General features: G+C 36.7%; 1 protein-coding gene across 4 annotated transcripts in view; it reads left to right on the top strand.

The window, feature by feature from the left end:
* Nucleotides 1-23,277, top strand: part of TANC2 (tetratricopeptide repeat, ankyrin repeat and coiled-coil containing 2) — a 369,572-nt gene that overhangs the window by 93,101 nt on the left and 253,194 nt on the right. For all 4 annotated transcript variants that reach the window (XM_044247669.1, XM_044247668.1, XM_044247667.1 and 1 more), the window contains exon 3: nucleotides 8,305-8,376. In XM_044247669.1, coding sequence (XP_044103604.1) covers nucleotides 8,305-8,376 — 72 coding nt within the window. The remainder of the gene's footprint in view (nucleotides 1-8,304; nucleotides 8,377-23,277) is intronic.

Below are 23,277 nucleotides of genomic sequence, written 5' to 3'. Positions count from 1 at the left end.
GCATTCTTGAAATTAAATGATGGAGAGAGCAATTTGCTTCTCTGGTCTTCTTCCTCTCACCTATAACCCGAGTCTAATCAGGAGAAAAACATCAGACAAACCGCAAAGGAGGTCGTTCTATAGAATTCTTTACTAGTACTCCTCAGAACTGTCAAAGTCACCAAAAACAACAAAGTTCCTGAGAAACTAGTCTAAGGAGTCTAAGAATACATGATGATGATGATGATGATGATGATGACGACTAAATGTAATATGGCATCATGGAATGGAAATCAAACATTAAATAAAAACTAAGGAAATCTAAGTAAAGTGCAGACTTTAGTTAATAATACTGTATCAATATTGATTCATTAGTTTTGGCAAATGACTAATCTAAGTGGGAAACCAGGTGTAGGGTTTATGGGATCTCCCTGTACTATCTCAGCAACTCTTCTGTAAATCTGGAACTATTCTAAAATAAAAACTTTATTAATAAAAAACAAGAAAAATATATAATTGCAGATAACCTTTATTTTTTACAGTTCTATTTAATTCTGTGTTAGGCTTGACATTTTATATATTCATTGTGCACCTTGAAAGCATAGTCATCAAGTTTTAAAATACTGACATTATTACTGGTGATTACTCCATTTACATTTAGCAAGTCTACTTTGTTTTCCTTTTATTACTCATCATCATTGATGCATTGCTCCATCATGAGAATCAAACCATTCTGTGTTTGGAACTTCTTCTCTTAAGCTACAGATCAGACTTTCAGGGACACCTTAGGCAATTTTGGATACCTTAGGCAAAAGTAAATTAATAAGTCATCATAGGGAAGTCATTTGTCATATTGAGATTTAGAGTATAGAAGCTAGGTCTTTGAAAGCCTGTGAGAAGTATTAACTATAGTATTGATGGCATTATATGAAATACTTTTTATTTGGAATAGAATGCTTCTTTTAGTACAGATGTTTTCTTAAGAACTAAATCACTTTTAGGGGGTCTGGCTTACCTGTGAAAATTCTTGTTGATAATTAAGATCTTAGAGAATGATGTGGAGGATAAGGTCTTTGTGCTTTAGAATAATGCCACTCTTCTTTTCACAGTAATAGTTTGGATAAGAAAAAGACAACATTGAACTACTTAAACTGTGTCTCAAAACCACATCTGTACCACTTGTTTTTTCTTTGAGCTTGGTTTGGTTTTATGAATGCACTAATTTTAGAGGTGGCCCTTGACAAAATTAATTCAACAATTTTTTTTTTTTTTTTTGGGGAATACACATGCCATACCAGATTCTAAGTTGGCACTGAAAATATCAAGATGAAAAAAGCTTTCAAAGGCACACTTTGAACTTTAGCCCAAAGATAGTCATGTAAATAATTAATCATGCAATGTGTCAGTGCTATAAAATAGATATGTATAGTGTGCTAGAGAAGAACAGAAGAGAAAACAATTTTTACTGGGATTCTCCCGAAAATCTTACAGAGAAGATAAGAAATGATATTTAAACCATCTTTTGGTGAAACAATATTGTTATTGATCATAATGATGATCGCTTAAGATTCCAGTTATTTAAGAAGTGTTTACTTAGGGCCAGATGGCATGCTATGTTTTATATACATTACTGCATTTGTTTTTCACCACAACTTCACAGATCTTACTAATATCAGCTTCACAGATAAATTGAGGTTCAGAGGATTTCATTAAATTTCCTAAGGCAATGTAAATAATAGTAGTTCAAAGATGAGAACTACTAGCTTAGTTGTGCTAGACACTAAGCCCTGTTAATATGTGTTAGATACAATTTCCTTACATTGTTAAGTAGAAGCAGCTGCATTTTAGGTAGAGGAAAAAGTGTGAATAAGTTGATGGAGGCCTTATAATGCATTTCCTCTTTGAATATCATCAAGTAGTTTTGTGCTGCCAGAGTCAAGCAGAATGGGGTTGCAGGGAATAGAATATTTGCCTCAGAATTGCTTACACTAGGGTTTAGCAATCTTTTTCTGTAAAGGGCAACATAGTAAATATGTTAGGTGTTGTAGGCTATACAGTTTGCAACTACTGAACTCTGTCACTGTAGTGGAAAAGCAGCCATCCACTGTTTATAAATGAGTGATCATGACTGTGTGCTAATAAAACTTTATGGATACTCAGGTTTGAATTTCATATACTTTTTATGTCATAAAATATTACTCTTTTAATTTTCAATTGTTTAAAAATTTAAAAACTATTCTTACTTAGCTCACTGGTTGTCCAAAAATAGGTGGCAGGCCAGATTTGGCTTATGGGCTCGTTTACTCACCTCTGGTTTATATGATGAGAGGGATTTGTTGGTTTATATAACTGTAGACCAGAAATAGGGGTAGTTTTCTTCAGTAATCAGTGTTAATAAGGATCTTGGTGTCTTGCATCCAAGGTCTCCATGGGTTGTCTAACAGGTCTAGGGAGAGATAAGACCTTTTCCAGAAACTCTTTCTAATCAGTCTTGAACTTAATCCCATCAGGTTTCTTCCATACCACTCCACAGGAATCAAGTTAAAGTTTATCTACATCGACTAAATTTAATGGTCAGTTCTCAGTCTTCATGTTACTATCAACATTTAACCTTTCCCCTTTCATGAAAGGCTGCTGCTGCTGCTTCTGCTTCTCATCCTCCTCCTCTTTGTCTCTTCCTTCTTCTTCTTCTTTTTTTAAAGTAGACTCCATACCTAGCCTGGAGCCCAATAACAGGGCTTGAACTCATGACCTGCGATCAAGAGTCTTAACTGCTACTTCTTACTGTTTGCCATTATTTCTCCTATCTCTGGCTTCTGCATTTTGAATTCAGCCCCAAGATTTAGTCTTTTGACTTCACTCTTTCTGTCTCCCCCTAACCCCTCAATTATAGTCCTTCCAAGGGGATGTCATACAGTTTATTAAAAGTGGTTTCTGGGGGTGCCTGGGTGGCTTAATGGGTTAAAACCTCTGCCTTTGGCTCAGGTCATGATCCCAGGGTCCTGGGATAGAGCCCCGCATCAGGTTCTCTGCTCAGTGGGGAGCCTGCTTCCTCCCCTCTCTCTGCCTGCTGCTCTGCCTGCTTGTGATCTCTCTCTCTGTGTCAAATAAATAAATAAAATCTTTAAAAAAAAAAGTGGTTTCTGTACTGATGGCATATTTATGTTCATGTCTGCTTCTTTGTGTGACGGGTACCTCAAGCTTTGTGTGTCCAGAACTGAGCTCCAAATACTCTCCTGATCCTCAGCCTATTTATTCTTTACCAGTTTTTTCTATCTCAGTAAATTGCAGATCCATTGTTTGGGCCCAAAATACTGGTATTACCCTTGATTATTTCTTTGTTTTTCTCTTCTGACAGGTGATTATTCTTTCTGCTCTACCTACAAAATATATCCAGGCGCGGGGAGCCTGCTTCCCTCTCTCTCTCTCTGCCTGCCTCTCCATCTACTTGTGATTTCTGTCTGTCAAATAAATAAATAAAATCTTTAAAAAAAAAAAAAATATATATATATATATATATATATCCTGAATCTGACCTCTTCTCACCACCTCCACTGCTCCCTTAGTCCAAATGTTTATTTTCTTCTGAATTTTTGCAGTAGCCTCTGATTTGATTTCTGTCCACTTTTGCTCTCTTTCCCCTTCCTGACCCTGTACCATCCCCTTCTTTGGGGTGACTTCTTTGTTATATGACTTCTTTGTTATAGAAGAGAGCAGCGGAGAGTTTTGAAACTAGACAATTTGAATTTTAGGATTATAGTGTGATTTGGGGAAAGTCACTTTACTTCCCTGAATCTCAGTCTTACATTTATTTTTTAAAAAATTTTTTAAATTTGTATTTTTTTAAATTTTAATTTATTTAAGATTTTATGTATTTACTTGACAGACAGAGATCACAAGCAGGCAGAGAGGCAGGCAGAAAGGGAGAGAGGAGGAAGCAGGCTCACCGCTGAGCAGAGACCCCGATGTGGGGCTCAATCCTGAGATCATGACCTGAGCTGAAAGCAGAGTCTTTAACCCACTGAGCCATCCAGGCGCCCCACAGTCTTACCTTTTAAATGGGCATAATATTTGTTTCATAGAATTGTTATTAGTAATGAATGAGATAATGTTGTAAAGATCTTTCTGGCATTACACCCAGTAGAGAATAGATAATGGACAAATAAATTTCTTTTCTCTTTTCTACCCCAAACAAATGAACCGCTTTTCTTCCTTTTTTTTTTTTTTTTAAATTTATTTGACAGAGAGAAATCACAAGTAGGAAGAGAGGCAGGCAGAGAGAGAGGGGAGAAAGCAGGTTCCCTGCGGAGCAGAGAGCCCGACGCGGGGCTCGATCCCAGAACCCTGGGATCATGACCTGAGCCGAAGGCAGAGGCTTTAACCCACTGAGCCACCCAAGCGCCCCTTCTTCCTTTTTTTTTTTTTTTTTTTTTTGGTTATTAAAGTGCCTACTTATGTAGCCAGGGAGCATCTTATCTGTGTACCTATTCATAAATGACCTTTGGCTAATAAATAAGTCTAGCTTATGTTCCTAGTCCTTTCTTTTGCACTTAAAAAAAATTCCATTCATATCTTCCAATTCATGTCTGCCTTGTTGGCCTTAAGTGTATATAGTTCTCCCATCCAAGTACTAACCAGGCCTGACCTTGCTTAGCTTCCGAGATCAGACGAGATCCGGCGCGTTCAGAGTGGTATGGCCGTAGACAAGTGTATATAGTTCTTACAAAGTCATGCTTGATTAGTAAAAAGCACCAGAGTTTATACTTGAATAGTAAAACTTTAATCTCTTTGTATTGTATTCTATTCAGTTTTAATACCCCTCCCATGCCTTCTATTAGGGTTGTATATTTAAGTTACCAAAGAAAGGTTGAAAGCTACCAACTCTAAATTTTTATTCATAAAAACTACTCTGTTATTCTAGCACAGTATTTAGCTGAAAACACTAAAGATGAGCTTGGCTTACCAATTCAAGGTTACTTAAATTGCTAATTTTTCAACTCTAATATTTTGATCCTGGGCTGAAAAGAAGAATCATTTAAAGTATCCCCTTCTTACAGGAAAGAAAGTATTTTTCTTGGAATTGTTCAGGCACTTTCTTATTAGACTTTCTCTAACTTAAGTACCTTCATAGAGATCAGTACATACTAAATATCCCGATATGGTTGGTATTTCTTTACCAGGTGTATTTCAGTGCTTTAATACACTTCAACTGAAAGCTGTCTACCCTGTGAGGTAAATTCTCCAGGACGTTTTCCCCTTTGAAATAATGGGGAATAGGAAATCTATTCATGTTTCTCAGTATTAAAATTATATTGTTTTATATTACTTGCTGGATTTAACTCAGTATGCAGTTAAAAAAAAATAAATGTTCTCTGCTGATTATCTTAAATCCTGGAAACTTAAGGTCTGGTTTTGGAAGCTAGCACTTTAGTTGGACAGTCAGGTCTTCTCTTTTTTTATCTGTATCTGTTACAACAGAGGGTTTTCCTCTGGGAAGTTCACAGCATATCTGAAGTAAGTCTTTAACTCAAGTGTGATGAGTAAATTCTTACTTCATAGACACAGCCCAGTCCTACCTTCTACACCCTGGGGTGAGGTAATCAGTCTTATGCAAATAACTTGACTTGCTGGATGACTGAAGGTCTTCTGTTTTGTCCATAAATGTAGATCTAATTGTCCTGCGTGGGAGGTCTTATCTGTACTGAAGGAATTGTGTGTTAAGCAAAGCAAAAACATTTGAAGTACTGTATGTCCTTGTAGTCTTGCTATTTTGGATAATGGATTCATTGGTTCCGTAAGCATACCACAAACACTTTTAAAGAGGTTGAAATTTTTTTTCCTACATCATCTTGGGAAAGTGGTGAGTTTATTCTTCTTAAAAAATCTTTAACTGTTTACTTTTACCTGAGAGTTAATCTCAACTCTTAGGCTCAGTCTTCATTGGAGTAAGACATGGATGGTTATAGGGTTTCAGTCTTAGAGGAGTGAATTGCTCAAATTGACTGCAGTGTATTTCTGATTTAATTTTGAAAATTTAGGCAGTTAAAACATTTTAGATTATGATGGTATCAAAATTGTGATTTGTTTTTTGTCTTGGAATTCACTGCCTGGCTAACTCAAAACTGTCTTAAGCCATTTCTTGCCTGTATTTTTCCTGTGGATTGTTTTATTGATACCCTGACATTCCACAAATCATGCAAAAATACTGTTTGAAGCCTAGGTTTTGTTTTGTTTGTTTCGTTTTGTTTTGCCTCTTACTGTTTAGGAAGACAGTCCTGATAAGGGGACATATCAATGTTTTATTCATATTACTTCTCACATACTTTAAGAGCATGTTTTGATGTTAAAACAGATTATATATGTAATTTTATCCTCATAAAAAAATTAGAAAAATGAAAATTTAAGACCTGCCTGGATATTAATGTTGCTCATTGTAATTGATTTCCAAGGAAGATACTTGCATAAAAAACTAATTACTAGGAAGAAAAATTGACTAATACTATATTTACACATCCTAATTTAAGGTGCCATAGATTTCTGATATAGTTTTGTATTTTGATAAAATGAATGTTGGGTCTCCTTTGTGGTTCAGTCAGTTAAGCATCTGCCTTAAGCTCGGGTCATGATCCCAGGGTTCTGGAATGTATCCCAAATCAGGCTCCTTGCTCAGCGGGAAGCCTGCTTCTCCCTCTCCCTCTGCCTCCCACTCCCCCTGCTTGTGCTTTCTCTCCCTGTCAATAATAAAATAAATAAATAAATAAAATATTTAAAGAAAAAAAAAAAGAATGTTTATTCCACAATAATTTAGGACTGCATAGTACTTCATCTTTTTCTTTTGTTTAATTATTTGTCCTGTAAAATTTCCCACAATCTGAATTTGTTGTGTGCTCAGGAACAATTCAACATTTTCTTCTGTCTTTTGCTTTTCCTGAAAACTGACAGCTAGATTCAGGGGTTTGACCGAAGACTGTAGCTGTTGTGCTCCTATCATCAAGGGGCATATAATATCTGGTTTTTACTCCTTTTTAATGTTATTAATCACTGATGCTCAGTGCCTCTGGAGCTTTTAGTTCATTTTGAAATGGTGATATTATGATTTTTTCTTTTGGTTCCCATTTATTATCTGGAATGATTTTATAGAAGATCTCACTTATGTACTCTTTGGGTACTAGTACAATTTATATAGGAAATACAGAATAAATTGCTTGGTTCTTTCCTTTTTCCCAGATTTCAAGATAATGAACTGGATTCCTGTCTTCCTCAGAAGGTGACCAGTTAGTTTAGTGTTTGCTTTTTAAACATCATTGTGGTCTCAAGACCAGAGAGAGCAGACTCCCCACTGTGCTTGATCCCAGGACCCTGAGATCATGACCTGAGCTGAAATCAAGAGTCATCAGCTGGGCTCAGCCAACTGAGCCACCTAGGGGCCCCAACTTTCTTTTTCTTTTAAGTTCTTTTGTTATGTTTATTTGTTTATTTTCTTATAGTTCAGTCTTTAGTACTGGAATGATTTTTGTTTTATTTCTAGTTCTTTTTTGGTTTCTGTCTCTTCATTTCTGAGTTTTTCTGTTACTGATTTACATTGTTCTTTCATGTATTATATAATTTTCTTATTATAACTTATGAGACATATAAATGTAATTTTTATTAGTAAAACATAGAGCCCAAGGAATTGTTTGACATACTTCAAACAGGCAGCTGTAATTAATTTAGACGTTGCTTTAAATCTTTAAACCAAGGTTTCAATACTGGAATCTGTGAGTGAATTTCAGGGTTGATAACATTATTCATTTCATGCAAAGTAGAGTGTATGTGTATGGGAATAGGGAAAGAACACCTTGACTTTCTTTACATTTCTAGAGAGGAGTGTAAACTGTCCTCACAAAAATATGGGTAAGAACATTTGGTTTATATAGGAAAAAGTCTTCTCAAATATTTTAATGATTGAGATTGTAAGAAATGAGAACAAATGCTAGATATTATAGGTTTGGTTTTTTTTTTAAAAGATTTATTTATTTATTTTAGAGAGAGAGAGAGAGAGAGAGAGGGAGAGAGAGCGTGTGCAGGGTTGGAGGGTTGGAGGGAGAGGGAGAGAGAGGATCTAGGCAGACTCCCTGCTGAGTGCAGAACCCAGTGCTGAATTTGATCTCACAACTCTGCAACCCTGAGATCATGACCTGACCTGAAATCAGGAGTTGGACACAAAACCAACTGAGCCACCCAAGTGCCCCCGGATGTTGTAGTTTTAAGATACAAATGGTACCGTAGAAGATACTACATCATTTCCATTATCTATTTGCTTATGCCCTTTCTACTTGTATATAGATGGAGGGAGCGAAGAACCACCGGATCGAAGACAGTCAAGTGTAGACTCTCGACAAAGCCGCTCTGGCCAAGGTAAGCTTTCATTAAATTTATTATTAAATTAAAAAGAAAAGATGTCAGCTGTTCCTTTCTAGTACTTTATCTGAGGTTTGGGGTTTTCCCTTGGTCTAGTTTAGGTATTCTAGTTTCTCCTTTAGGGCTTTAAATGTTGCAGTCTAAAAGTTCTGTGTTATCATTTATTCAAGGTAAAATGAAACATGTTCTCATATAATTTTTTATTTTATTTTTATTTTATTTATTTTTTTTAAAAAAGATTTTATTTATTTATTTGACAGAGAGAAATCACAAGTAGATGGAGAGGCAGGCAGAGACAGAGAGAGGAAAGCAGGCTCCCTGCTGAGCAGAGAGCCCGATGCGGGACTCGATCCCAGGACCCTGAGATCATGACCTGAGCCGAAGGCAGTGGCTTAACCCACTGAGCCACCCAGGCGCCCCTCATATAATTTTTTAAATGGTAAAACCATAATAAGATTTTAAGTAGTTTAGGAACATTGTGATATATATCTGGATATCACTTTTGGAATATAACCAAAAGTAAATTTTAACAGTAGCATTTGTATCAGTACGCTGGCTTTTTAAGGTTTCATCAGCACAATATTTGTTGTTTTAGCTCTCTCAGAAGAAATGGTTTTTGTTTATGATTGCTATTTTAAATTAGGACCTTACTAATTATTTTCCTTTTCTGTTTAAAATTTATTATATGCCGTAGACTGGTTTTTTGAAGTGACAACTTCCAAACTAGGTAAAAACATCCTGTATCAGTGAAATCTTCATATAGGCCTTCCCTAATTAACTTGTTTAAAATTGTATGACTAGTGCCCCCACATTCTTTTTCTTCATAGTATTTATCACCTCTGTATTTATTTTATTTTCTCTGTCCAAAACTAGAATGAATGTTTCATGATTGTAGAGATTTTTGTCTTTTTTGTTCATTACTGTATTTCCAGTGCCAGGAATAAGTACCAGGCATGTAGTAGTTACTAAATAAATGTTGCTGAATGAATGAAATGACCACTAAGAGAATGGAGTTGAGAACCCAAATTGATGAATATATTATAAAACTTAAGGCAGTCATTTTGACTGATGTATGATTCTTAGAGAATCTTTACTTACAAATAAAATAAAGCTTTGATTTACAAATGTATGATGTTTTTATCCTGTAAAAGTTCCTGGTTCTTTTGTTCCATAATCTTCTTACCTTTTTTCTCCAAGTTTGCTCTACCCAAGTTTTAAAGTTGTGTTTTTATTTACTTTATTTTTATTTTTTAAAGATTTTATTTATTTATATGAGAGAGAGACAGAAAGCACAAGCGGTGGGGGAAGGGTTAGAGGGAGAGGGAGAAGCAGGCTCCCTGCTGAGCAAGGGGCCCAACATGGGGCTCTATCCCAGGACCCTGAGATCACCACCTGAGCCAAACAAAGGCAGGCACTTAGCTAACTGAGGCACCCAGGTTCCCCAAGTTGTGCTGTTTTTAAAAAATTCTTTGTTGCAGAATAAAAAGAGGAATAATATACGCAGGTTGATTTGGAAATTTTAACTTGTACTAGTACTTACTCATTTTTAAATAATATGCATGGTATTTTATCAGGAATTTGTCTCCTTTTTTCCCCTTAAACATATTTTTATATGAAAGAAGAAGTTGAAATGAATTATAGTATATAAGCATATCAAATCAACACATTGTACACCTTAAATTTTCATAATGTTATATATGTCAGTGATATCTCAATAAACCTGGGTTGGGGGGAAAGAAAGCTAATGAGTACATGTATGAAAGACCCTGAAAATAAGATTAGTAGAAATTAATAGAAAAAAATTATACTAATTTTATTAAATATCATAATTTGTATTAAATGTCACAGATGCGGATATGGGAATTATTCATTTATCTTAGACCCTTAGGCTGTGTCAGTTAAAATATTTTCAAATCAATGAGTGTAGTTGAGTTTTAATAACAAAAGCAGAGGGGCACCTGAGTGACTCAGTCAGTTAACTGCCTGCCTTTGGCTCAGGTCATAAACCTGAGGTCTTGGGATTGAGCACTGCATCCTGCTTCCTGCTCAGCGTTGGAGGGGGGGGCAGTCTCCCCCTCTCGCTGCCCTTCCCCCATTTGTGCGCGCGCGCGCGCGCGCGCGCGCGCTCTCTCTCTCTCTCTCTCTCTCAAATAAAATCTTCAAGAAAACAGCAGAAACAAAAGCTGAACCTAATAACAGCAAAATCCGTGATCTCTGTGACCTTGAGCACACTACCTGATCTCGATCAGAAATTACCAGGAATTGTGTCATCATCAGAGTTAACTAATAGTTAAATGTTTCAGAGTTACTGTTTTCAAGTTACAGAGTTACATCATCAGAGTTAACAGTTAAATGTTAAATAGTTAAATGTTTCTTACCTTCTTGGAAATTTTGTTTGTAGTATCTATTTAGACAGCAGACATAAAAATACATGTATAACGAGCTGAGTGTATTTCAGCAGTGTTTCAGCATTAAAGAGATGGAATAAACACACATTTCTACATTTGCTCCTTGCAGAAACCTGCTAAACAATCAGTAAAGGGGGACTGGAGAAAAGCCAACATCAACACAATTTTAGAAACTGGAGAGTATATGAATAATTAAAAACTGAACCCTAAGCTCAATAGCGGAGAAAATCAGGAAAACCACCTCCAGAAGCCTCAAAACACTCGAGAATGGTAGCATGTAGAGATGGAGGTGAAAGGAAGATTAGCTGAAAGTCAGTTGAAGAAGCATTTGATTCCTGAGATCTCTTCCTCAAAATTAGCTAACCAGTTAGCTGGGCAGGTGCCCAAGTGCCTACTCTTAACCTTGGCAAAACTCAGAAATATATTCTTTGGAACAAAATAGAGATCTCTGGGAGACATCTACCAGGCACAGTTGAGGACAGTTCTCTACTGAAAATAGGACAATTGCTTTCCAGCTGTCTTTATTCTACTGGCACTAGGATACTGGCAGTTGGGCTTTCGTATTTCAGGCAGGAGGTTGGCATAGTCTTTTCTGAAGACTCTGACTAAAGAGAAAGCCATAAAATGTAGCCATCAGAGATTACTTAAAAAAAAAAAACAAAAAAACAAAAACCCCAAAAAAAACAGCCCAGCCAGTTCACTCTATGTATCAAAGCTCTCAATCAGCCTTTTAGTCCTGTTATCTTAAATATTAGCAACTAACCAAGGGTTACTTTAGATATTTGAGGAAACCTTCTAATGTATGAAAGATAGAGATTAAAATAAATAGAATAAAGCAACTTAGAGAAATTTTGCAGAGAGAATAGAACCATTATTAATATTCTTACAGAAATAAACTAATAGTCTTTTAAGACATGTAGGTTTTTTGGTTTGTTGTTTTGCCTGCCTTATACCCTTTCTTAGGACTCTTTAGGATATGATGCATCAAAATGAGAAAGTTGGACAAATAAACGAAAGAGATGGGTTATAGGAAATAGGAAATTCAACAAAGGAAAAAGGTAGAGAAGTCTTTAGAATGACAGTGAGAAAACAGGGAGAGAGGACAACCAAACCAAATTGGAGTATGTTAGAAGTCTTCAGAAGAGTTATCTCGCGAAAATGAGATTGGTAGAAACCTGCTGCATTAATTATCTTCAGAAAATTTTTAAACAATTGGCAAAAGGTTTAGGGTTGATTGGTGATAAATACATAAAATAGTAAGTTAAAAAAAGAAGTCCTAAATTGAAGGGAAAACAAATAATGTGTGGGAAAGAAGATATTCTTCAGAGTAAGTCCTCAGTCTTTGGGGCAAGGTCTGGGGTAGCTGATGTCTATGCCCGTCTAATCACTTTACTCCAGTGTGGTACAAATATTTCCATTATTTGATTTGGAGCAGTGAGCAAATCTGGTGTATGTGGCTTTTATTTGTACAGTTGATTTGATTTGCTAAAACAATTTTTATTATTTTTGCCTCTATGTTCAAGTGGGATATTGACCTTTAGTTTTCTTTCCTTACGATGCCTTTGTCTGATTTTGGTAACCAAGTAATGCTGGCCTCCTAGAATAAGTAGAAAGTTGAGAAGTATTTCCTCCACTTCAATTTTCCTAGAATATTTTGTATAGAACTAGTATTATTTCATCCTTAAATGTTTGACAGACTTTTTCAGAGAAACCATCTGGGCCTGGAATTTTCTTTATGGAAAGTTTTAAGATACAAATTAAATTTCTTGAATAAAGTATGACTATTTGAATTATCTTTTCTTGAGTAACCTTTTAAAATCTGTGGATCTTCAGTGATGTCACCTCTTTCATTCCTGATATTGGTAATTTGGGTATTCTTTCTCTTTGAACTGATCATTCTGGGAAGAGATTTATCAGTTTTATTGATCTCAGAGAATCAGTTTCAGTTTTCATTTATTTTCTCTGCTGCTTTCCTCTTCTGTATTTCATTGATTTCTGCTTTACTCTTTATTCCTTTTTTCTTGCTGCTTTGGGTTTAATTTTTTTTTTTTCCTTCTCTAGTTTTTTAGAGTGGAAGCTAAGGTGATTGTTTGGAACTTTCTCTTTAGTATAGGAATTTAGGGCTATAAAATTTCCCACAATGGGTATGTCTGGGTGGCTCAAGTCAGTAAAGCTGCTGCCTTCGGCTCAGGTCCTGATCTGGGATCAAGTCCCGCATCAGCCTCCTTGCTCAGCTGGGAGCCTGCTTCTCTCTCTGCCTCTGCCTGCCATTCTGCCTGCTTGTGCTCTCTCTCCCTCTCTCTTTGACAAATAAATAAATAAAATCTTTAAAATACTGCTTTATGTACTGCCTTTGCTGCATTTCACAGAATTTGATGATTATGATTTCATTTAGTTTGAAATACTGTCTGATTTTCCTTGTGATTTCTTCTTTAATTTGGAGAAACACACTTTAGAAGTGTGTTGATGTAGTTTCCAAATATTTGTGGATTTTCCATATCTTTCTTATATTGATTTCCAATTTAATTTCATTATCATCAAAGAACACTTTCTTTGAGCTGAATCACTTTTCACTGAAACTTGTTTTATGCTCCAGGAAATGATCTTATGTTCAGTATGCACTTAAAAAGAATGTGTATTTTACTCTTCTGCGATGGAAGGTCCCATAAATATCAATCTGGTCAAGTTGATTGATAGTGTTGTTCATGTCTTCTCTACCTTTGATGATTTTCTGTCTGCTCATCCTTTCAGGTAGTAGGAGAGGAATATTGAAATCTCGAATTTTAAGTATGGATTGATTTATTTCTCCTTTCAGTTATATCATACTCCTTAGGCTTGTGTTCTTCTGGTCAAAAGGATTCCACTCCCTCAGAGACTTAAGTCTCTCCTCAGTGAAAGCTGCCAATAGTGAAATAAGTTTGTCTGGGGGGCGGAGCTGGGAGAAAAAGGTAAAAAGAAAAAAAAAGCCGGGGGATTTTCCCTCAGTTCCCTAAGTTGCTGCCCTCACCCCCTTCATTGATACTGCTTAATCAGGTAGAGAAGACTTGTTCTTGCATCTTTCTTTTCATCCATGCTCTGCTATTCCAGGATTTGGATTTCCTTTGAGTTCAGAGTTTGGGGGCATTAAAAACAGTAGAAAATGTGCAATTGAATTGGTTGTCCTTCAGTTTCTCCTTTCCTTCCACAGTTTGCCTGCTACTGTTTATTTTTCAGAGTCTTCAGATTGCTGTTCTACTTTCCAGGGTTTTCATTTACATTCACCAGTTTTAGTTACATTCAGTTAAGGTGGAGTGTGCTTATTCCATCTTAACCCAGGACTAGAGCTCTTCGGTTTTATTTTATTTTGTGTTTGCCTCTCTGAAGGGGTGATGTTCAAATTACTTACAAGTTAATATGCCATAAACATCAACTTACCAAAACAGATGGCAGTTTTTTGGGAACAAATACTAGTTTTGGTTTTTTTTTTTTTTAAGATTTTTAAATTTATTTATCAGAGAGAGAGGAGGGGAGAGAGCGAGCACAGGCAGACAGAATGGCAGGCAGAGGCAGAGGGAGAAGCAGGCTCCCTGCTGAGCAAGGAGCCCGATGTGGGACTCGATCCCAGGACGCTGGGTTCATGACCTGAGCCGAGGGCAGCTGCTTAACCAACTGAGCCACCCAGGCGTCCCCTACAAATACTAGTTTTAAACAGCTGATAGGCATCTGTAGGTGCATAATGCTTGGTGACCTGCCCTGCCTGATTGTGAATTCAGTTTCCTTTTAGTGTCTCTTCTCCCATGATAACAGCAGAAGGTAAGGTAAAGGGTCCGGTGAGATGTCTTAGCTAGGGGCATGATAGCTCTTTCTCATGTGTTGACTGACTAGCTTGGCCTCTGATCTGTTTCTCAGGTATAGTGGATTCTGACTCAGACATGACCACACTCCCTGCTCTAGCTTGGGGCAGAGACCTCTGATGTCTTCTGCTTATAAAATGTAGGAGATGGGAGATGCCTGACTCCTTGCAGTGAGTCCAGTCCTGCTCCTCTCATTCAGACTGCTGCCCGTGGGCACTTCTGCTCCTTGAATCTACTGCTTCTGTGCTTAAAACAGACCTGGAAACACTCATCTTTCACAGTTACCCTCCTACACATGCTCTGGGCTATAATTTCCTCACTCCAAATGCATCTAGTTTCTGTCTTCCATGGATTTCTTAACATTTATCTTCTATTATTGGCTTTTTGTTTTATTTTATTACGCTTTAAGAATTTTTCTTTTTAAAATACTCTTTTGTCATTCCACCCTACCTCTGTTGCCATTTTAGTCTCAGCTACCCTCATTTCTTTCCTAAAAGTCTGTTATAGTTTGTTGTCCTTGTGATAGCTAGAGTGTTCTTATTAATACAGATCAAATCATATATTTCCCCAGACTTGAAGTAATACTCCTCAGTAGCCTTCTGTCACGTTCAGAATAAACTCCAGCCTTTATCACTCCCTGTAGAACCCTATCCGAATTGCCCTTTTCCTAGTACTCTAAATCTGTGCCCTCCCACTCCCTCCATTTTCTACTTTGTTTCCTTTCTGCTGGCCTTTTTGTTTAAACATGTTAAGAGTGTTTTCTTTTTAAGGCCTTTATACTTGTTCTTTCTTGAATAAAGGGCTGTAGATTTCTGCTTAAGTCAAAGAGGCCTTCTGTGACCATCATACCAAATACCCTAGACCCTAACCTTCATAGTGTTTATCACTACCTGAAAATATTTATTTATTTATTTACTTGTTTTGTTGTTGTCTCAATTACTAGAAAGTAGGTTTCATTTGAGCAGACTTCATCTTCTTCACTACACTTGCCCTAGAACACTTGCATATATGAATTTGTCAGTATTTGTTGAATGAAAGATTGAAGAAGTAGCACTTAGGGTGCTTGGTAAGATATATGGATGTTCCCAGGCTACATAATGGATCCAGTATTCACTTCTGTTACTTAACATAACTAAACAAGTAAAGTAGCGAAGAAATTGTGTTGAGGGACAACTGAATGGGTGGCTCATTCAGTTAATTGCCTGCCTTTGGCTCAGATCAGTCCTGGGATTGAGCCCAGAGCTGGACTCCCTGCTCAGCAGGGGAGTCTGCTTTTCCCTCTGCCACTGCTCCTGTGCTCTCTTGCTCACTCTCTCTCAAATAAATAAATACATTAATAAATCTTAAAAAATTTTTATTGTTGTTGTTGAGTGTAGGAGGTTTATCAGACTATCAGCTAACATTAATTTGTGAAATGAGGCTCTTGGAGTATGATTGTGCCTGTTAAACTTCTGAGGTTGGGTGGATATTTTCTGCTTTCCAGTATAACATATTGTATGTAATTGGGATAGATTATTTATTATTTAATTATTATTTATTATTATATTATTTATTTATATCATTTATTTTATATATGTATAATATATATATTATTGTCTGTTGAATCTCTTTTTTTTCCATGTAATTTAGGAGTTCATTATCAGTAGGATCTTTGCATCTAGCACAGTGCTACTGTCTTGCAGTTAGGTCATCAATTTGACCATCAGTTCTAGGAATTCTAGTTCTGTATTTCATGTGTTACTTATCAGAATTGGTTTTGGTGTACTAGCTCCATTTTCTGCAGCAGATGAGTTTTTCATTAGAGGTCATATATAAACAGAACTTACTTTGTTCTGGATATTAAATAAATGCATGAACCAATGTGATGTGAGTGAAACCCAGTTTTTATTTACTTTTACAAGAATAGCATTAAGCTGATATTAGGCTCTATACACAAAATGTGTATTGATGTAGTAACGCTCACGACCAGCTCATGCTGGAAGACTGGGAAACTGTACAGGGTTTAACTTTGCATGATTCTCATTATCTGTAGCCAATTTTATTTGATTAGTACATGTTGATGCATTTATAGTAATAATACAGTAAATGGTCAAATCTGATGTGTTCTGATTATTTTTCTTTCCTTGCTAATATGTAAAATATATAGAAGAAATGAGATGTTCATGCTCTTAAAACATACACAGATTATTTTTCAGGCTGGTAAGTTACAAAGATTTCTTTATGAAACCAACTGTTTAATTACATAAATCGATAAGGAAAATTATTTCAGCATTTAATGTGTCGTTTTTATATCATTGTAAGTGTCACTATAGTGGATCACTAATGAACAAAATTTTTTATTGTTTTAGTGGTTTATCATTGTGATAAAAAAATCACTTAGTTTTCAACATAGGTTGCTTTGAAAAAAAATTAATTATACATATGTGCCAGGCTCTGGGTGAGGTGCTTTTACATAATCCTCATTTAATTCTCAGAATAATTCTGTGAAGTAGGTATTATTTTCAGTAGGAAAATATTTCAAGCTTTATACTAATCTACACCAGAAGTTTCAAATCAGCTTTGTTGGTAGCATGTACTTAGAACCCTTCTGTTCTGATATTTAAAAATTAAATTTGTTGGTGGTTGGATAAGACCTAGAATGAAAGATCTGACCTTAAATGATAAATCCCTCTAAAGTGCCTTTATTGCTAGTCCTGTAATTCTGAAATTTAACTTCATGTTGATTATTCTTTGTATAACATTCATTTTTCATAGACTTAAACTTGAAATTGGCCTTTTAGTAACAATTTCTTATTATCTTGGGCCTCTAGGGATGTGTCAGAATGTATTTACATATATTAGTCATGCTTTTTTTAATATGAGTTATAATAATTTTACTAATTAAAAGATTACTTTTTACCAACAATTTAGATATTTCAAAAGAACATGTTAAGGCTTCTTTTCCTTCTACTACCCTAAAGTAACTAATATTAACTACATTCAGTCTGTATCCTTTCATGTTTTTTCCCTTGGCCTAGTTAACACTAGAAACATTGTAGAAGCCTCCCCTTGCTTATCCATGTTTATGAAAGAAAAGGAATAAAAGCATGACAACTAAAAAGGTTGGAAAAGGTATCTTTCCAAACATCTTTTTTGGCAAGAGATAAAAATCATAAAACCTCTTTGGAAAACTTCATAATCATTAATTAAGGGCCATACAAAGTCGAGTAACAAAAGGTGAAGAAGAGACCTGTTAGTAAAGCCTGGGATAAAGTTATTATTGAGCAAATATATTCTTTGTTTTGTTTTATTTGAGATGCAGTTTGGATTTGTTAGGAAGTCTTATTCTTAGTGAGAGTTTAAAGAGCTGGTTCCCACAAGGGGGCAGACTAAGACTACCTGAAAACCTTCATACTATTAAAGAATATTTATTTTAAATTCATAGTTGATTTGTTAAGAAAGAAGAAATTACCTGGGGCTAGAAATGAGTAGGAAGATAACTGGCTGATCATCCCGTGAATGGTACCATATATTGGGGGCATACACCTACCTCATCCCCAGTGTAAGCATGGACTGTTGGCATGTTGGATACTCAGCTATGGCTATGGTCAGGTTAGCCTGGGTGAGTGGAAGTCCATATTGCTGAGCCCCTGTATAATTCCATCCCTGCTACCATGGCCACTTTGTTAATGGGCCCTTTGTTCAAGATTAGTGTGACTGAGTAGGAAGACTGACTGTCTCCCCCAAATAGGTTGTCTAATCTGCTGTGTTAAGCACCTTCTCTGCCATTTGCTTTTTGGTAAGCGTTCACATGGGACATAAATTGCTCCATATTCTGTGCTCTTTTAAAGGGTCTATTCATATACCTCATCTCCAGATTTCCTTGTCACTAGTTTTCCAGATTTCTCTGAATATCCATTAAACACTCTCCATGAGTTAGTTCCTCTGTCATCTCTTCTCGAAGGCAAAGTAAACAACTAGGTACCATGTTCCAATTTCTGCCCCTGGAAGGAAACGGTTTCCCTTCACTAATGTCCTTTAAGACTACCACAAAGTGGGGTTGTAGTGTTGTCATCTCTGGTGTGCTATTATCTTGCAGAACTATCAGTTAACAGGCCTGTTTTTTTTTTTTTTTCTTCAGTGAGATGGTTATAGAGAATTTACCAGATTAAGTGAAAAGAAGCTATAGCAGGAGTAGGAACCTTGGGCATCTGGGCCGCTTGCTTATGCAAATTATTTGTGCCTTCAGGACCGCTCAAGCCTAATCTCATGTATACTTCTTCCTTTTGCTGGTGAAGTGCTGTAGTACACACCCAAGCATATTGATTTCTTGTTTCAACAATACTTAGTTCATGATGGGCTGCCGAGGTCACATGCATTCATTCTGAGGTCCTATGGTAAGGTAAAAGCTAATTTTCAAGAAAGGATAGTCATTGTTGACACAGATAGGATGGCATAGGGTTTTTTTTGTGGTTTTTTTTTTTTTTTTCTTTTACAAAGTACTGGAGGTCTTCCCTGAGATTGATCTAAAGTTCTGCAATAACAATGCAAGAGCTCTGTCTATCACAGAAACTTCAGACATCAGAACTGGTAGGTTATACAACCCAAGGGACAAAGTAGCCCATATTTATTGCAAAGCCTTCTATTGCCTTCTATTGTTCTGGTCCTCTCTCACATCCAGCAGTGTTGGTTAATGGTTCACAGTTGCATAACCCAGTGAGGTACAGGGTGCTTAAAAAAAATCAAGGTGGTCTACTAGGCATTGTACCTCTTTCTCAGTAGTAAGGGAGAGTAGATGCAGCAGCTTCTTCACCTTAGAAGGGGTGTTTTGAATTGCTTAAGACCATAGGGCTCACAGAAATTTCACAGTGTGGAAGATCTCTTGACTTTTGGTAAGATTTATTTCCCACTCTCTGGCAAGCATGTTTTACCACAGTATCTAGTAGTTGCTGCTTCTTATTCACCAAGTTTAATCATCTTGAAATTATCAGTATAGTAGTACAGCAATAGTGTCCTATGAAATTGAGGGACAGTTAAGATTATTACCTAGAGCAGGAGAATTAATGGGAGGTAGGACAGTGAAAATATATAGCTGACCCTGACAGCTGAATGCATACTGCATCTGATTATCTCATTCTCAGGGCAATAACTGCAAACCAGGTGTTAGGGATATGCTGATTTGTTTTACCAAGAACCCATATCTAAAATAGTAGCAGCAGTGGGAGTCACAACCTGAATAAGTTACAGAAATACACTGTCTTCAGGATTTGTCTATCCTCTGCTCTGGGCAAATAGATGAGTTGAATGGGGATATGGTAAGAGTCATCACCCTAGGATCTTTCCAGCGTTTAGTGATTGGATCCACTTTTACCTTATACCTTAGAGACTAATTGAACTTAGTTCTGGATGTAGGTCTTGAACTTCACTGGGCAGTACAGTAGTCATTGGCCACATGTGGCTGTTAAACACTTGAAATGTGGCTGGTCTGAAGGAAGATGTGTTGTATATGTAAAATACACACTGGATTTGAGACTTCCTATTTTTCTGTTTCAAATATTTCAAGAATATTTGCCTTTACTTACTGAAGCATTTTTTTTTTATAGTTGCTTTAAGGCCTTTGATTTTAATTCTAACATCTTTGTAATCTCAGGAATGCTGTTTATGGATTTTTTCCCCCTCATGTTGAGATTTTCTTATTCCTTCATATGTCATATAATTTTGGATTATGTTCTGAACGTTTTAAATGTTATCTATGAGACTGTGGTTTTTATTTAAATCCTAAGGAGAATGTTGTTTTTTGTGTAGTTAGTGGCCAGTCAAGCAGAATTTGTTCAGGACACAGTTCCTGTGGGGGCTGTGTTTCCAGTGTCAGTTCTGTTTTCTAAGCATTTGAAGTACTACTGAGATGGGTCCCATGTGTGTGACCAGTGTCCATTCTTGGAGCAGAGTAGTGGTACATCTTGTTGTTCTGTTCTCAAAGCCCGTGTGTGCTGTTTAGGGTCAGATCCATACACACAGAGAGAGCTCTTAGATAAACCCAGAAGTTCTTATATAGCTTTATGGGATTGTTTTCTTGATATCCCTTCTTACTCCAATCTTACGAACAATTTCCAGCTCCCTCCTTTCCCAGCACCCTTGCTAAAAAAACAGACTCTGGTTTTCCCATTCTGGTGTTCAATGACTGTAATGGTTTGTATCTAGATCTAGATAAAAGGACATAGAGAGGGAAGAAAGCAGTGAGATTTACCACAAACTAGTGGACTCACAATTCTTGGAGTTAGAGAAAGGGGTTTCTTTTCGAAGAGTGTTAGGTGCCTGCTCAGTCACCTGTACCATCTCTGTGTAGCTGCTGACAAAGATTTGTCTGGACATTGATATAGAAGATAAGGAAGAAAAGAGGGTTTTCCCTAGTCTCTCAGACCAGTTTGGGCCCACTAGGGAGGAATTTTATTAGAGCTCTTTCTTACCTGGTATACAGTTCTGAGTTTTAAGTGTCCTGGTCAGGTAGTACCTGAGGAACAAACATGGTAAATTCATCACCACTTCAGTGGAACTGCATACATACTCTGTGCTCCTTTCCCAGTCCTCCCACTGCTATTTTCTTGTTCAGTCCTCAGATAGCTACTCTGTGCATTCTTTTTGTTTTGTTTTGTTTGTACATTTAAAATTTCTAAAAATAAATTGTATATTTTAGAGTAGTTTTAGGTTTATAGCAAAACTGAGTGGAAGGTACAAAGAGTTCCCCGATGACTCTTGGACGCACATGTGTAGAGCCTCCCCCGTTATCTGTATCCCTCACCAAACTATTACATTTGTTTATAATAGATGACCCTACCTTAACATATCTTCATCACCCAAAGTCCATAGTTTACAGTAGAGTTCACTCTTGTCGAACTTTTTATGGGTTTTGACAAATGTATACTGACACGTGTCTACCATTATAATATCATAGTTTCACTGCCCTAAATGCTCTGGCAATTCATCCCTCCCTCCCCCAATCCCTGGGAACCACTAATCTTTTTACTGTTTCCATAGTTTTGCCTTTTCCAGAATGTCATTCTATTGGAATCATGTAGTATGTCCCCTTTCCCAGTTAGCTGCTTTCACTTAGTGTTGTGCATGTTAGGTTCTGCAATCTTCTCATGGCTTGATAGCTCATTTCTTTTTACTGCTGAATAATACTCTGTTTCCTGGATCTGCCATAGTTTATTTACCATTCATCTCCTGAAGGACATCTTGGTTGTTTCCAAGTTTTGACAATTATGAATAAAGCTGCAATAAACATGCATGTGCAGGTTTTAGTGTGAATATATTTTCAACTCATTTGGGTATATACCAAGGAGCACAATTGCTGAATTGTAAGATCATGTTTAGTTTTGTAAGAAACTGCCACACTGTCTTCCAAAGTGGCTATACCATTTTGCATTCCCACCAGCAATGAATGAGAGTTCCTATTGCTCTGTATACGTGTCAGCATTTGGTGTTGTCAGTGTTTGGGATTTTGACTGTTTTAGTAAGTATGTAGTGGTTATCTTATTGTTGTTTTAATTTGTAATTCCCTGGTAACATATAATGTTTTCATGTGCTTATTTGCCATCTAAATGTCTTCTTTAGTGAGGTGTCTGTTCAGCTCTTTTATCCTTTTTTTACCTGTGCTTTTCATCTTACTGAGTTTGTATATTTTGGGTAATGGCCTTTATTATATATCTTTTGCAGAGTTGAAGTTTTAAATGTTTAAAATTTAAATTAATGAAGTCTAACTTATTATGTCTTTCATGGATTATGCTTTTGAGGTTGTATGTGAAAAAGTCACTGTAGGGGCACCTGGGTGGCTCAGTGGGTTAAGCCTCTGCCTTTGGCTCAGGTCGTGATCTCAGGGCCCTGGGATTAAGCCCTGCATTGGGCTCCCTGCTAAGCAGAGAGCCTGCTTCCCCCTTTCTCTCTGCCTGCCTCTGCCTACTTGTGATCTTTCTCTGTCAAATAAATAAATAAAATCTTAAGAAAAAAAGTCACTGCCATACCCAAGGTCATCTAGTTTTTCTCCTGTGTTACCTTCTAGGAGTTTTTTAGTTTTACATGCTACATTTAGGTATATAATCCATTTTGAGTTAATTTTTTGTGAAGGGTATAACGTCTGTGTCTAGATTCATTTTTTTTGAATGTGGAGGTCTAGTTTTCCCAGCACCCTTTGTTGAAAAGACTGTCTTTTCTCCAATGTATTGCCTTTGCTCTTTTGTTAGAGAGCAGTTGACGTAGTTTTGTGGGTCTATTTCTGGGCTCTCCATTTTCTTTTCTTTTCTTTCTTTCTTTTTTTTTTTTTAAGATTTTATTTATTTATTTATTTGTCAGAGATAGAGAGAGAGAGAGAGAACCCACACAAGCAGGCAGAGTGGAAGAAGGCAGAGGCAGAGAGAGAGAAGCAGGCTCCCTGCTAAGCAAGGAGGCCGAAGCGGGACTAGATCCCAGGACACTGGGATCATGACCTGAGCGGAAGGCAGCGACTTAACCAACTGAGCCACCCAGACATCCCTGGAGTCTCCATTTTCTTATATGGATCTATTTGTCTGTTCTTTCACCACTATGACACTGCCTTAGTTACTATGGCTTTGCAGTAAGTTTTGAAGTTCAGTAATGTCTGTTCCCTGACTTTATCCTTCTTCAAATATTGAGTTTACTTT

Source organism: Neovison vison, chromosome 5 (genome assembly GCF_020171115.1).
Source record: "Neovison vison isolate M4711 chromosome 5, ASM_NN_V1, whole genome shotgun sequence".
In the NCBI taxonomy this organism is placed as follows: domain Eukaryota; kingdom Metazoa; phylum Chordata; class Mammalia; order Carnivora; family Mustelidae; genus Neogale; species Neogale vison.
This window is presented reverse-complemented; position numbering and strand designations above follow the sequence as displayed.